Source organism: Gobio gobio (assembly GCF_949357685.1).
Source record: "Gobio gobio genome assembly, chromosome: 17".
NCBI lineage: Eukaryota > Metazoa > Chordata > Actinopteri > Cypriniformes > Gobionidae > Gobio > Gobio gobio.
Window position 1 is genome coordinate 41,618,507 of NC_137110.1, and position 13,085 is coordinate 41,631,591.

General features: G+C 39.3%; 1 protein-coding gene across 1 annotated transcript; it reads left to right on the forward strand.

The window, feature by feature from the left end:
* Positions 1–678: 678 nt before the first annotated feature.
* Positions 679–7,478, forward strand: cldn10e (claudin 10e; the record flags this gene model as incomplete). The annotated part of the gene is made up of 5 exons (XM_079840039.1): positions 679–910; positions 2,519–2,680; positions 2,763–2,844; positions 2,975–3,088; positions 7,121–7,478. 5 exons carry the CDS (start codon positions 679–681, stop codon positions 7,476–7,478), a joined length of 948 nt encoding a protein of 315 aa, XP_079696165.1.
* Between the last annotated feature and the right edge of the window lie 5,607 nt (positions 7,479–13,085).

Here is a 13,085-nt window from a genome sequence, read left to right on the forward strand (position 1 = left end):
ACTTTAGCAATATTTCAAAGACAATAGAATTATGAAATGACATATAAAGATGTACATAAGTCTTATTTAAGTGGGTCAGCTAATTGCATTTAATATAAAATTAAACTCCAATACATTTTATTTTAATTGCCGTTAACATACAACTAAAACATTAAATTCAGTTTATGCTTAAGAAAAAAGTAAAGTATATTATTTAAATATAGCTATATAAGGCTATACTTAAAGTATATTATTTTGAAGTAGGCTATACTCTTTTTTAAATTGTGTTACTTTTTTTTTTTTTTTTTACAAAGGGCCCTGTGCTGTGTTTGTTAAAAATAAATTAAGATGATGAATAAGGAGTTTAAAACTAGATGACTGGTCTGCACGTAGTGTGTGTCATGAAATATGAGCTGAAACCCGAGGTAAGCATTCTCTCTGTCCTCCATAAACTTACAAACAAATCCCTGGGAACATGGAGAGTCAAACATTCACATCAGCACAAAACAAAAGTGAGTTTACTGACCTGTAGAGCAGTAGAGATCCTTATGAGCAAACAGTTTAATGGATCACAAACTGACATGATACTGCAAACAACAGGCAAAGAGATGCTGGAAGTGGCAACGTTTTGAGAGCAAAGAAAGGCTACAAATTGTGAGGTAGGTTGATCAGCGTAGTACAGTGTGAACCAGAGCAAAGATGAAGATTCGTGCTATGCAGATCTGGGGCTTTCTGTTAGCGGTACTGGGCTGGATTTTTGTTTCCTGCTCCATGGCCATGGAAAGCTGGAAGATCGCCTCTATCGGAGGGCAAGGTGGGAGCTCCATCATATCAGTGGGCTGGTACTGGTCCAGTCTGTGGAGGGCGTGCTTCACGGACTCCACTTCCACATCCAACTGCTACGACTTCCCTGTGCTGTGGTCCGTGGAAGGTATGGACATTAAAGTATTTGAATCTACATGTACAATTAACTTAAACAGTTTACACCCCAAAACTCTCAGATAGATAGATACAGTAGTGGCCAAAAGTATTGTGATTTTGTGCTTGAAGTCAATTGTTTTATTTGTAAAAATGCAATGAAACATGCTAAACTGTGCGGACATCATTTTTAGTCAGGCTGTCATACATAGAAATGATGAACATGTGGGAAAACGAGAGAACCAACTAAATATTTATGTTGTATAGTCAATGCTTTTCGTGTTTTTCTATGCATTTATTTTGCATAGTAACATAAAACCTGCTTTAGTTTGCCTTTTTTGCCAAATATGAAGGTTTCTTCCTTCATATTTAAAAGGTTTAATATATATATATATATATATATATATATATATATATATATATATATATATATATATATATATATATATATATATATATATATATATATATATATATATATATATATATAGTTTAATCAATAAACAAACTTGTATTGTCAAATATCCCCTCTGGACATCACTTTTGGCCGCTACGATAGATAGATAGATAGATAGATAGATAGATAGATAGATAGATAGATAGATAGATAGATAGATAGATAGATAGATAGATAGATAGATAGATAGATAGATAGATAGATAGATAGATAGATAGATAGATAGATGGGTGGATGGATGTATAGTTAGCAAGATAGTCAGATAGATAGACAGACAGACACACGGACGGGCGGACAGACAGACAGAGATAGACAGACAAACACACGGACGGGCGGACAGACAGACAGACAGATAGATAGACAGACAGACAGACATAGACAGACAGACAGACACGGACAGACAGACAGACATGGACAGACAGACAGAGATAGACAGACAGACAGACACACGGACGGATGGACAGATAGATAGACAGACAGACACACGGACAGACAGACAGACAGACAGACAGATAGATAGATAGATAGATAGATAGATAGATAGATAGATAGATAGATAGATAGATAGATAGATAGATAGATAGATAGATAGATAGATAGATAGATAGATAGATAGATAGATAGATAGATAGATAGATAGATAGATAGACAGACAGACACATGTATGGGCAGATGGACAGACAGACCAACCTGATCTCACGGCAATTCGTACATATTTTATGAGGTGGCTATTTTGTACAAGTGAGGTCGTACAAATTTGTATGAATTAGCCACCTCATAAAATATGACGAATTTGTACGAATTGTTGTGAGAAGGTACGAATTGGTACGATTTTTGCTAACCATAGGCCAAGTAAGACTTCAAATTTTGATGTTAATTCCACTATTGTATTATAATTGTTTTACAGTCTATACAAAGGTATTTAGTTCAATTAAATCAGAAGGAACTGTAATTAAATTACATAAAAAAAACTTTACTTTTTCAAAGGAAAAGTAATCAAATTACAGTAACTAATTATTTAGTACACCAACACTGGATATGGATGGATGGAAGGGTGGATGGATGGATAGTTAGCAAGATAGTCAGCTAGTCAGATTGATATATATATATATATATATAAAATATTATATATTATAATAAGTTCTTTGGATCTTGAATGTTCAGGTTACCTTCAGATCGTGAGGGCTCTGCTGATGTCTGGGATGGCTGTCGGAATGCTGGGCTTTATCCTGAATCTTGTAGGGATGGAATGCACTTACATTGGAGGAAAACACAAAGAGAAGAACCGATCCGTGTTCACAGGAGCCATCTGTCATGTAACAAGCGGTAGGCCTATACTTCTTTGTAAAATACAGCAGAACCATCATAAACAATGCTTACACACGTTTTACTGAGTCTGTTCTCTTAGGTATGCTGGCTGCCTCTGGTTATGCAGTTTACGCTCAGCATGTTTCTGCACAGAATTTCAACCCTAGATTTGATGGATTGGAGTAAGCAACCGATCCTGCTCTATCTATCCTTGTGTTCTTATGTTTTCTGATATCACAATCAATCAGAATTATTTTTTTCAATATTTCATTAGTATATTTCATTTGTTTAATTAGTGTGGTAACATTTCAGATTTGACTTGGGAACTCCATTGTTCCTTGGATGGTCAGGATGTGCTTTTCAGATCACTGGAGGGATTTTCTTCCTAGTTTCAGTCTGCAAGATCTGGTCTCAGACATACAGCAGGTGAGTGTTGAAATTCAGAATAATACAAATAAAATAAAAAATGTGCAGTTCCAATGTAGTTCCAGTGCAAACTATCTATATTTAGCTACTAACATAGAAAACGATAAATTGCCGCAATGTATAGTTTTCTATGTTAGTTACAAGTATCTAAATATAGATAGTTTGCACTTGTACACTGGCACTGTTAAAAAAAAAACGTTTTTTTTGTTGTTCATGGATCTCAAGAGGGAATTTTGAGGAATCTTCGTGCAGCTCTTTCACAATCTTTCACAATCAACAACAAGCCCAAGATCCAAGAACACAAAACAACACCACACTTTACAATAAAGGTACATGAATAATCATGTACTAATACCTGAATTAATGTTTACTTCAACATGAACTCATGATAAGGGAAGATGTGAAGTAATCATGAACCAATGAATGAAATGCTATCTTTAACTATACGACTGGAGTCATAAGGATTCATGCATGAATAACAGCAGCCTTAACTAATAGCCTGCATGTTTTATATTTAATGTATTAATTAACATTTAGGGGTAAACTAAACCAATTAGGCTCCATAAGAATAAATAAGAAGTACTCTAACTTTTAAAGTGATTTAATACTTTAAGAAGTACTTCTTAAAGAGATGGTGGAACTGATACGCAGAATCGTTCGCTGGTTCGATCCCAGCAGTCACCACCAGTGTGTCCTTGAGCAAGGCACTTTACTCCATGTTGCTCCAGGGGGATTGTCCCTGTAATAAGGGCACTGTAAGTCGCTTTGGATAAAAGCGTCTGCCAAATGCATAAATATAAATATAAAAATATATAAATACAATACAGTCATAATTTCAACTGTAATATCATAATCTGCCACCTGCAGCTTTGCGATAAATAATTGGAACATGATTGCACATGATTATTTAGCCATTAATCACATAGATCCATCTAATAAAATGTGGTAAATAGTTGAATCACTACCACTAATAAATTCAATTTGATCTCAACCGTTTTCTCATTTATATTGTTCATTTATGTTTAGTCATCATAGCTACTTTTCGTCCCGGGACTACTGTATGTAGGGTTTGTTTCTTGTGGGACACTCATTAATGGCGCACTTTAGGTGCTCTCTTGGCGTGTTACTTGTCTTCCTATGGGTTTGCTGCCATTTTAATATAGTAAATGTTGACTGCTTTGGTAAACCGAATTAATCAAAGACATGTTTGCATGTACTGTATGTTGTACTGGGATTTTTCAGAAAGTTATGTACAGTATTTAAAGGGATAGTGCACCCAAAAATGAAAATTAGCCCATAATTTACTCACCCTCAAGTCATCCTAGGTGTATATGACATTCTTCTTTCAGACAAATAAAATCGGAGTTATATTACAAAAGTCCAGGCTAATCCAAGCATTAGAATTGGATTTATAGTTGCTCTGTTTTTTTGAAGTCCATAAAAAGTGCATCTGTCCATCAAATAACTGCTTAACACGGCTCTGGAGTGTAAATAAAGGCCTTCTGAAGCGAATCGATGCGTTTGTGTAAGAAAAATATCCATATTTAAAACTTTATCAGGTAAACTTTCGGCCGACCGCCTTCCCTGTTCAATATATGGAAAAACTGTTGAAAGTTCCCCTGCCGATCGAAAGACTAACGCGACCAGGTACACTCGTCATGATGTCCCGTACGCATCTTGAGTTTCACTGTCAACATTCAACACTTTTCCACGGAAGGCGGTCGGCCGAAAGTTTACTTGATAAAGTTTTAAATATGTATTATATTCTTGCACAAACGCGTCGATTCGCTTCAGAAGGCCTTTATTAACACCCCAAGCCGTTATTTGACGGACAGATGCACTTTTTATGGACTTAAAAAAGAGAGCAGCTATAAATCCAATTCTAATGCTTGGATTAGCCTGGACTTTTGTAATAAAACTCCGATTTTATTTGTCTGAAAGAAGAATGTCATATACACCTAGGATGACTTGAGGGTGAGTAAATTATGGGCTAATTTTCATTTTTGGGTGAACTATCCCTTTAACCGTATTTCTTGTCATTTAAATGTAGCTATATGCTTCGATTAGCATAAGCTTATGGACGCACCCTATTTTTACCGATTTTTACATGTAAAAATGTGTCTTAATAGGTATGTTTGGGGTTCCATATTTGGGAGTCCATATTTGTTTAATTATATAAATGAAAATAAAATAACTACAAATAATTGTTATCTTTGGTTTTTGTACCGGTGGTGTAAAGTAATAAGGTTGGCACTCTTAGGGCCCTATTTTAACAATCTGAACACATGGTCCGAAGAGCACGGTGCAGGTGCATTTAGGCCGTGTCCGAATCCACTTTTGCCAGTTTAACAATGGAAAAAAAACAGTCGGCGCACCAGGCGCATGGTTCAAAAGGGTTGTCCCTAGTCTCTTAATGAGTCATGGGTGTGGTTTGGGCATTACGTGCAATAAACCAATCAGAGTCTCATCTCCCATTCCCTTTAAAAGCCAGTTGTGCTTGCACCATGGCGGATACGCTATTTACATGGCGGAATTTTTGAGCGGAAAGACTGAGCGCTTCTACAGAGAGGAATCCTTTTATTTTTAATATTTAGAAATGTTTGTGTGCTGCTGCTCATCCCTGTGTGTGTAATAAGCAGAGTGTACACATATTGTGCACCCGACTATATGCGTATATTACTAACACTCCCTTTAAATAACACAAAAAATACTGTTGGTCAATGGTGCAGTCGATTTCAGTTGCCTCAAAATAGCAACGTGCCAACAATGTGCCTAAACACACCTAGTTTTCAGACCAGTACGCCCATGGGTGAACAGATGGGCGCGAGTGCATTTGCTATTTAAACAACGTGGCGCTGGATGTGAAGATGATAACTGCATCGGGCTGCAACTAGCAAAAAACACTTGCACATGACGTCGCATTGCGCCGGGTGTATGATAGGGCACTTGTTTGTTCATATTTTAGTAAACGATTTGTAATGTTAAGGACTTTACACCTGAGCGGGCACACCATACTTAACTCATTATTAACTAACCATACACTAACATCAACTCAGTCCTGTTAACTTTAATATTTTGTCATGACTACTTGAGGGGGCACATCATAATTAATTGTTAACTAAATGTATTTTATCATAAACTTACTATGAAATCACATGCACTAGTACAACTAGTATTCAGACAGTTGATGTAGCCATTGACTTCCAAAGTAGGAAAGAAAATACTATGGAAGTCAATGGCTACCGTCAACTGTCCGGTTACCAACATTCCTCAAAATATCTTCTTTTGTGTTCAAAGAAAGAAACTTGCACAGGTTTGGAACAATATGATGACTATTCAATTCAATTTTAGGTGAACTATCCCTTTTAGGCTGCTGTTATTCATACATGAATCCTTATGACTCCAGTCGTAGTTCAGGATAGTTCAAGATTGGTTCAAGATTAGTTCATATCTTCCCTAAGTTCATGTTGAAGTAAGTATCAATTCAGGTATTAGTACATGATTATTCATGTACCTTTATTGTAAAGTGTTACCGCATAAAAGTATATTAAAAGTACTCCATATGACCTGTGCATTATATTCCAAGTATTCCTCATATCTCAATCGCGTTCGTCTTCAAATTAAAAAATTGCGCCTCACTCCATCATTTATTATATCGATTAACATATTTGCAACATTTCCAAACTCAGGGCAGACTTTCTGTTATAATGACCTCCCTTTTTTGTTTTTACAAAAATATATCATATTACTTTAAAAGTGTGTCTCATTCATTAATAATTGCACAGTTGAACTTCTCACAAAAGATCCTCAAACAATGCCTATGTTTTTTCATACATTTAGAATACTTTTTAATAAGAAAGCTGAATCATGATTTATTTGTGAAAAGTCATATGTATTACTTTAATTGTTGGTTTATGGTGGTTTGGTATGGCTTAATGTCATTGTTTGGAAAAGAGCTATGTGAAGATGACATTAAGATTTTAGGGGTGAACTATTCATTTAATATATACTTCATAAAATGTTTATCCTCAGTGCACCAGCTCTCAGCGTTCCTGCTGTGGAGAGCAATGCCTTGCGTTCCTCTCACGCAAATATATCCATCATATCTGAACTCTCCACAAAATCCAACAAATCAGCGATATCTGAGCTCTCCTCCAAGTCTGAAACATCACCTACGTCAAATGTTCCATCAAAGAACACCCCCAGAACTGGACGTCCCTCAAGATCGCAACACTCGGATAAATCAAGAGGCTCTGTCAGATCTGAAGTGTCACGATCAGTGAGCTCCTCACGGGCCTCAATGATCAACGGATCACATTTAAAAAGCAAGAAAGTGTCCTCTCCATCTGGAGCCACTACACATCTCTTCATCAAGAACTCTTACCTCTGAAACATTGGAACTGAAAAAACACTGGTTCAGGACAATTGTTTTACTAACCACGTTTGGGAGGAACACATTCAAATGATCCATCCAATCAGCACAAGAGGCCTATATATATGTATATACGTAGCTGACTCACATATACACTCACCTAAAGGATTATTAGGAACACCATACTAATACTGTGTTTGACCCCCTTTCGCCCTCAGAACTGCCTTAATTCTACGTGGCATTGATTCAACAAGGTCCTGAAAGCATTCTTTAGAAATGTTGGCCCATATTGATAGGATAGCATCTTGCAGTTGATGGAGATTTGTGGGATGCACATCCAGGGCACGAAGCTCCATTCCAACACATCCCAAAGATGCTCTATTGGGTTGAGATCTGGTGACTGTGGGGGCCATTTTAGTACAGTGAACTCATTGTCATGTTCAAGAAACCAATTTGAAATGATTCGAGCTTTGTGACATGGTGCATTATCCTGCTGGAAGTAGCCATCAGAGGATGGGTACATGGTGGTCATAAAGGGATGGACATGGTCAGAAACAATGCTCAGGTAGGCCGTGGCATTTAAACGATGCCCAATTGGCACTAAGGGGCCTAAAGTGTGCCAAGAAAACATCCCCCACAGCATTACACCACCACCACCAGCCTGCACAGTGGTAACAAGGCATGATGGATCCATGTTCTCATTCTGTTTACGGCAAATTCTGACTCTACCATCTGAATGTCTCAAAAGAAATCGAGACTCATCAGACCAGGCAACATTTTTCCAGTCTCCAACTGTCCAATTTTGGTGAGCTCGTGCAAATTGTAGCCTCTTTTTCCTATTTGTAGTGGAGATGAGTGGTACCTGGTGGGGTCTTCTGCTGTTGTAGCCCATCCACCTCAAGGTTGTGCGTGTTGTGGCGTCACAAATGCTTTGCTGCATACCTCGGTTGTAACGAGTGGTTATTTCAGTCAAAGTTGCTCTTCTATCAGCTTGAATCAGTCAGCCCATTCTCCTCTGACCTCTAGCATCAACAAGGCATTTTCGCCCACAGGACTGCTGCATACTGGATGTTTTTCCCTTTTCACACCATTCTTTGTAAACCCTAGAAATGGTTGTGTGTGAAAGTCCCAGTAACTGAGCAGATTGTGAAATACTCAGACCGGCCCGCCTGGCACCAACAACCATGTGACGCTCAAAATTGCTCAAATCACCTTTCTTTCCCATTCTGACATTCAGTTTGGAGTTCAGGAGATTGTCTTGACCAGGACCACACCCCTAAATGCATTGAAGTAACTGCCATGTGATTGGTTGATTAGATAATTGCATTAATGAGAAATTGAACAGGTGTTCCTAATAATCCTTTAGGTGAGTGTATTCTTCAACAGTTTTCAGCCACTCCGACTCCTCACTCTTGGCTGGTTCCTATCACAGCCAGGGATACGGGGGGAGGACTCTGGGTTCGGGCCAAAATACCAAGCTCAGAGCCCTCTCCTCGGACAGCACACCAAATACGCATACTCTTTTACTATATCTGATTTTTTTATATTAAGTGTGAACTCGTGGAAAAAACACACATGGGAAATGACTTCTACCAGTTAAAACGTGGTTCTACAACCTGGTTCCCTGAGAAGGGGAATGAGATTCTGCATCTTAGTGTTGACGCTATGGGGAACGGCATCAGAGAGAATGGTCTCAAGCCAATATTCATTAGCAGACGGCACTCCGTGACATCTCACACGGACTGTCTGTGTGTATAAAAAGGTGCCTAAATTACACGTCATCAATTAGTTTGTCTGAAGGTGACAGCATCTCACAGCATCTCCCTATCACAACATCTCCCTACTCTTCTCAGGGAACCGGGTTGCATTCGAAACCTGAGACGTTACCTTTCGGAGTGGAACTTTGATGCTATTCCTTGGTGTTGACGCTATGGGGAACCAATACAACTGAGCCATGCTGAAGGAATGCCTGCCTCACTGAGCTGTGAATATGCACAAGCAGAGTGGGCATAGCACTAAATAGGCCTTAGTGGCACCATTCCCTAGAGCCAGAGTGCACAAATGCTAGGGCACCACTCTGTGGGACAGGCCTCAGCCTAGAGCCCCAAGCAGAGCTGCAGGGGAATACTCAACATAGCCTCTCTGGTATGCCTGAATACTCGATTTTCTAAGATGCAGTCCATCTCTACTCGGTCCTAGCTACCACCTTCAGTATTGCCACCCATCCCAGGGGGAGCACACATCCCTACCCAATTATGATTGGGGAGAGTGGCAATGAAGAGAATGGGATGGACGCATATGCAACCTCAATTATCCTTTACCAAGCTCATACTAACTTTAGTAAAGGCACTTCCAAGACCTGCTATAGGCAGCGAATTCAAATACCACACTAAAGTAGGCGAGGAATAGAAAGCAACCCATCCTAAGGGGAGTGCATATCCCTACTTCAAACCCAACCATTGTTGGGGAGGGAGTCAAATTAAATGGAAGGATGCTTGCAGACTGCCTGACAGGTCTGGAGGTCTTGAAGGGAGCGTTTAGCCCTACTTAAAACTCCAATTAACAATTGGAGAGGGTGGCAATAAAAGCATGGATCCTTACTGTCTAACATAACTCCTACATATCAGAGTGTATAATTCTACTTTAGATCCTAATATAGGGGAGAATAAGGAAGAGAGAATGGGATGCTCTTGTGTATAATTCTTATACATTATCTCTACCCTGGAGAAAGGTACTTTCAGGGTATCGGAGTGGAGCAAGAGAGAGATGCAAAAGGCGATCTACCTCTGCTCTCCACAGCCACTGACCAATGTCACTCTCACCTTGAGGGGCAGGTGAAGGGGCAAGATGTCCTCAGACATACACTACCAGTCAAAATTTTGGACACACTTTCCCATTCTCTTTGATGGGAAAGTGTGTCCAAACTTTTGACTGGTAGTATATGCTCATCCTAACCTAATCTGAAAATACGTAGCCTGACAAGCCAGACCCACATCAAGATGTTGGGTCTGGGAACACACCATTGGCAGGGCTCAATCCGAGGGGTGGGATAAACGGTTGTCTTTCAAATTCCCTCTGCACGCAATAGGATAGCGCTACAACCAACCAGAGCAACGAAGAAGGTGAAGCAGAGCTAGTTGATAGATTAAACTTTCGCCGTATCCGGTCGGCAAAAACTCCGAACACATCTTCCTTTCTTAAGAATGACTTCAGTGCTGTTTTTTGTTCTTTTCTCAAAGAAAAGCTTAACTCCAAGTCTTCCAGAGTCGCGGCCAAAGCCGATTCGAAAGACCGCTGTTCGCCAGCTTCTTTGTTTACTATTAGCACGCTGAACCGCGGCAACTCTGCAGTCATTATGTTAAGCCTACCCACCGACTCTCTACACGATGTAATTGGCCTGACCAGAGTTTGGTTTTTCCAGCTCGCAAGCGAACGGAGAGTTGCTAGACTACACTGGCTGCAAATTACATTTGCTGCCGCTAGGGTGCGTCTAGATTTCTAGGCTAGAAAACACGGCTTTCAGCAAGCAATATGAAACAGGTGACATAGAGAACGGTTTCTGATTCCTGTTTTTCTTTTAACAAAAACCTGCTCCATCCCTGTGCCAGCACAGCAATGGTTACGGCGCTATTACGAGCCAACAAGGGAGTGTCGATATTTCCAAAGGGTACACAACGGATAATGTAGGGACTGTATAACATGGTCACTTACATTCTATCAGCCTGTCCAACCTCATAACAGCCTTTCAGCTATTATGCTGAAGGGGGACTGATGTGAAATGGTAATTTTCTTTTGTTCTACATTATCTCTCCAATCCCTAAAGCTTGTGGCCCCTAGAAGCACTGGAGAAAGTTTCCAAAATCTTTCCATTCATCTTTTTTTTAACTCTCGCAGACAGCTATGATGAAGTGATACCCTCAGGTATACTGGACAAACATTCTTTAATCATAGCTGAGAGGTTCAACCTCAGATGCCTCTCCATAACCACCATAGCCGCCATGGAACGACCAATATCTGTGGCAGTCTGTTTGGTTGCATGGAGAGCCAATCCCTGCCCCTGATCCAGATCTCTCAGCAGGAAAGTCTGATATGGCTGCAAAAGCAGCCTGACCGCTGTCGCATACGCCTTGCCAATCATCCATGAGGTGGTCTGCAATGGCTTAGAAGAAAAAGATAGCTAGCATCTCTTCTGCAGGGGCATCTTCATATATCCTTGCTCGCATAAACCCTCCACACTCGCATAATTCGAATGTGGGAAAAGAAAAATGCGAGCTGAATATGGCTTCTTCCAGGATCTCTCCACCTCAGTGTGAAGATCCGGAAGAAACAGAAGTCTCATGGGAGAAGGACGATCAGAAAATGCTTGTTGAGCCCCTTTCACAAATTCCTCCGCCGGCTCGACCTGCAAGCCCCATGATCGGATTCACCGTGCTGCCTCAGCAGCCACTGGACCTGTCCCGTATGCAGGCGCTTGCCTCTCATCTCTCAAAAAGAGAGCCAACCCAGCAAGCAGTTTTTGCATAGCATTCCATAGCATCAACACTAAGACGCAGCATCGAAGTTCCACTTTAAAAGGGAACTGCCTTGTTCAAACATAGTTCTCTTGAAAAAAAATTCCTTTATTACTTCATAACCATGGCGCCCCCACACATGAACACAGTGGTAATACAAATCTCAAAGAACTCTCCATTTTATGGATTTAAATGCATGTATTTTTGTAACATGAATTAAAAATTGTTAAATGTCATGCTGCCTGGAATCTTTTGTGCAAAAATGTAAAATGCAAACAATTATTTATTGGTGGTTCATTCCTTCATTTATAGAAAACACATTACCCATGAGATAAAATTAAATGTGGAACAAAAGTTTTGTGCTTTGTCAAAACTATTTTTCTTCACTACTTTTATGTTTTGTTGTAAATGATGTAAAAAAGCAATGCAAGAAAACAATAAAACGTTTTTAAGATGTTTTAAACAAAACATGTTTTTTTATTATCTATTTCTCCTCTTCTCCAGTGAAATGCAAGTATAGGGAGGTCTAAGAGTCTTATCATTATTAACTATTAAAAACATTTTTGTTAATGGAAATAGAGCTGAAATAAAATATAAATATTAGAAGATTTAAACTAACTGAAAATTAGAAACGTTTCTTTGGCAACAAATTTAAATAAGTTTACATTGAAGCTGTCACATGTCTGTCTTGTATTTTGTTCATTCTGGTCTTGTGCTTATGTCATGTCTCCTCTCATATGTCTGTCTTGTCCTGTGTAAGCACATGTGGTGTGTTTGTCATGTTTGGTCTGATGTCATGTCTCTGGTCGCTTGTCAACCCCGCCCATCTTGTTATCTGATTATTGGTTCATTTTCCCCACCTGTTCTCCCTCATTACTTGCCTTGTTTGTTCCCTTTATCCACCTGTTTCCGGGGAGCGCTACTGTAAAAAAGAATGTGGGTACAACTTCCGGTGAGGTGGGGGTGGAAGTAGTATACCAATGTTATTTTGTGTGCTAGTTAATGAAGAGGCTAAGTGTTTTTCGGATCATTAGCTATGTTTCCATCCAAAGTTGCGAATATAATTTATGCGCAAAAATGCAATATCGCATAAAACATTTGCGAATAAAGCACC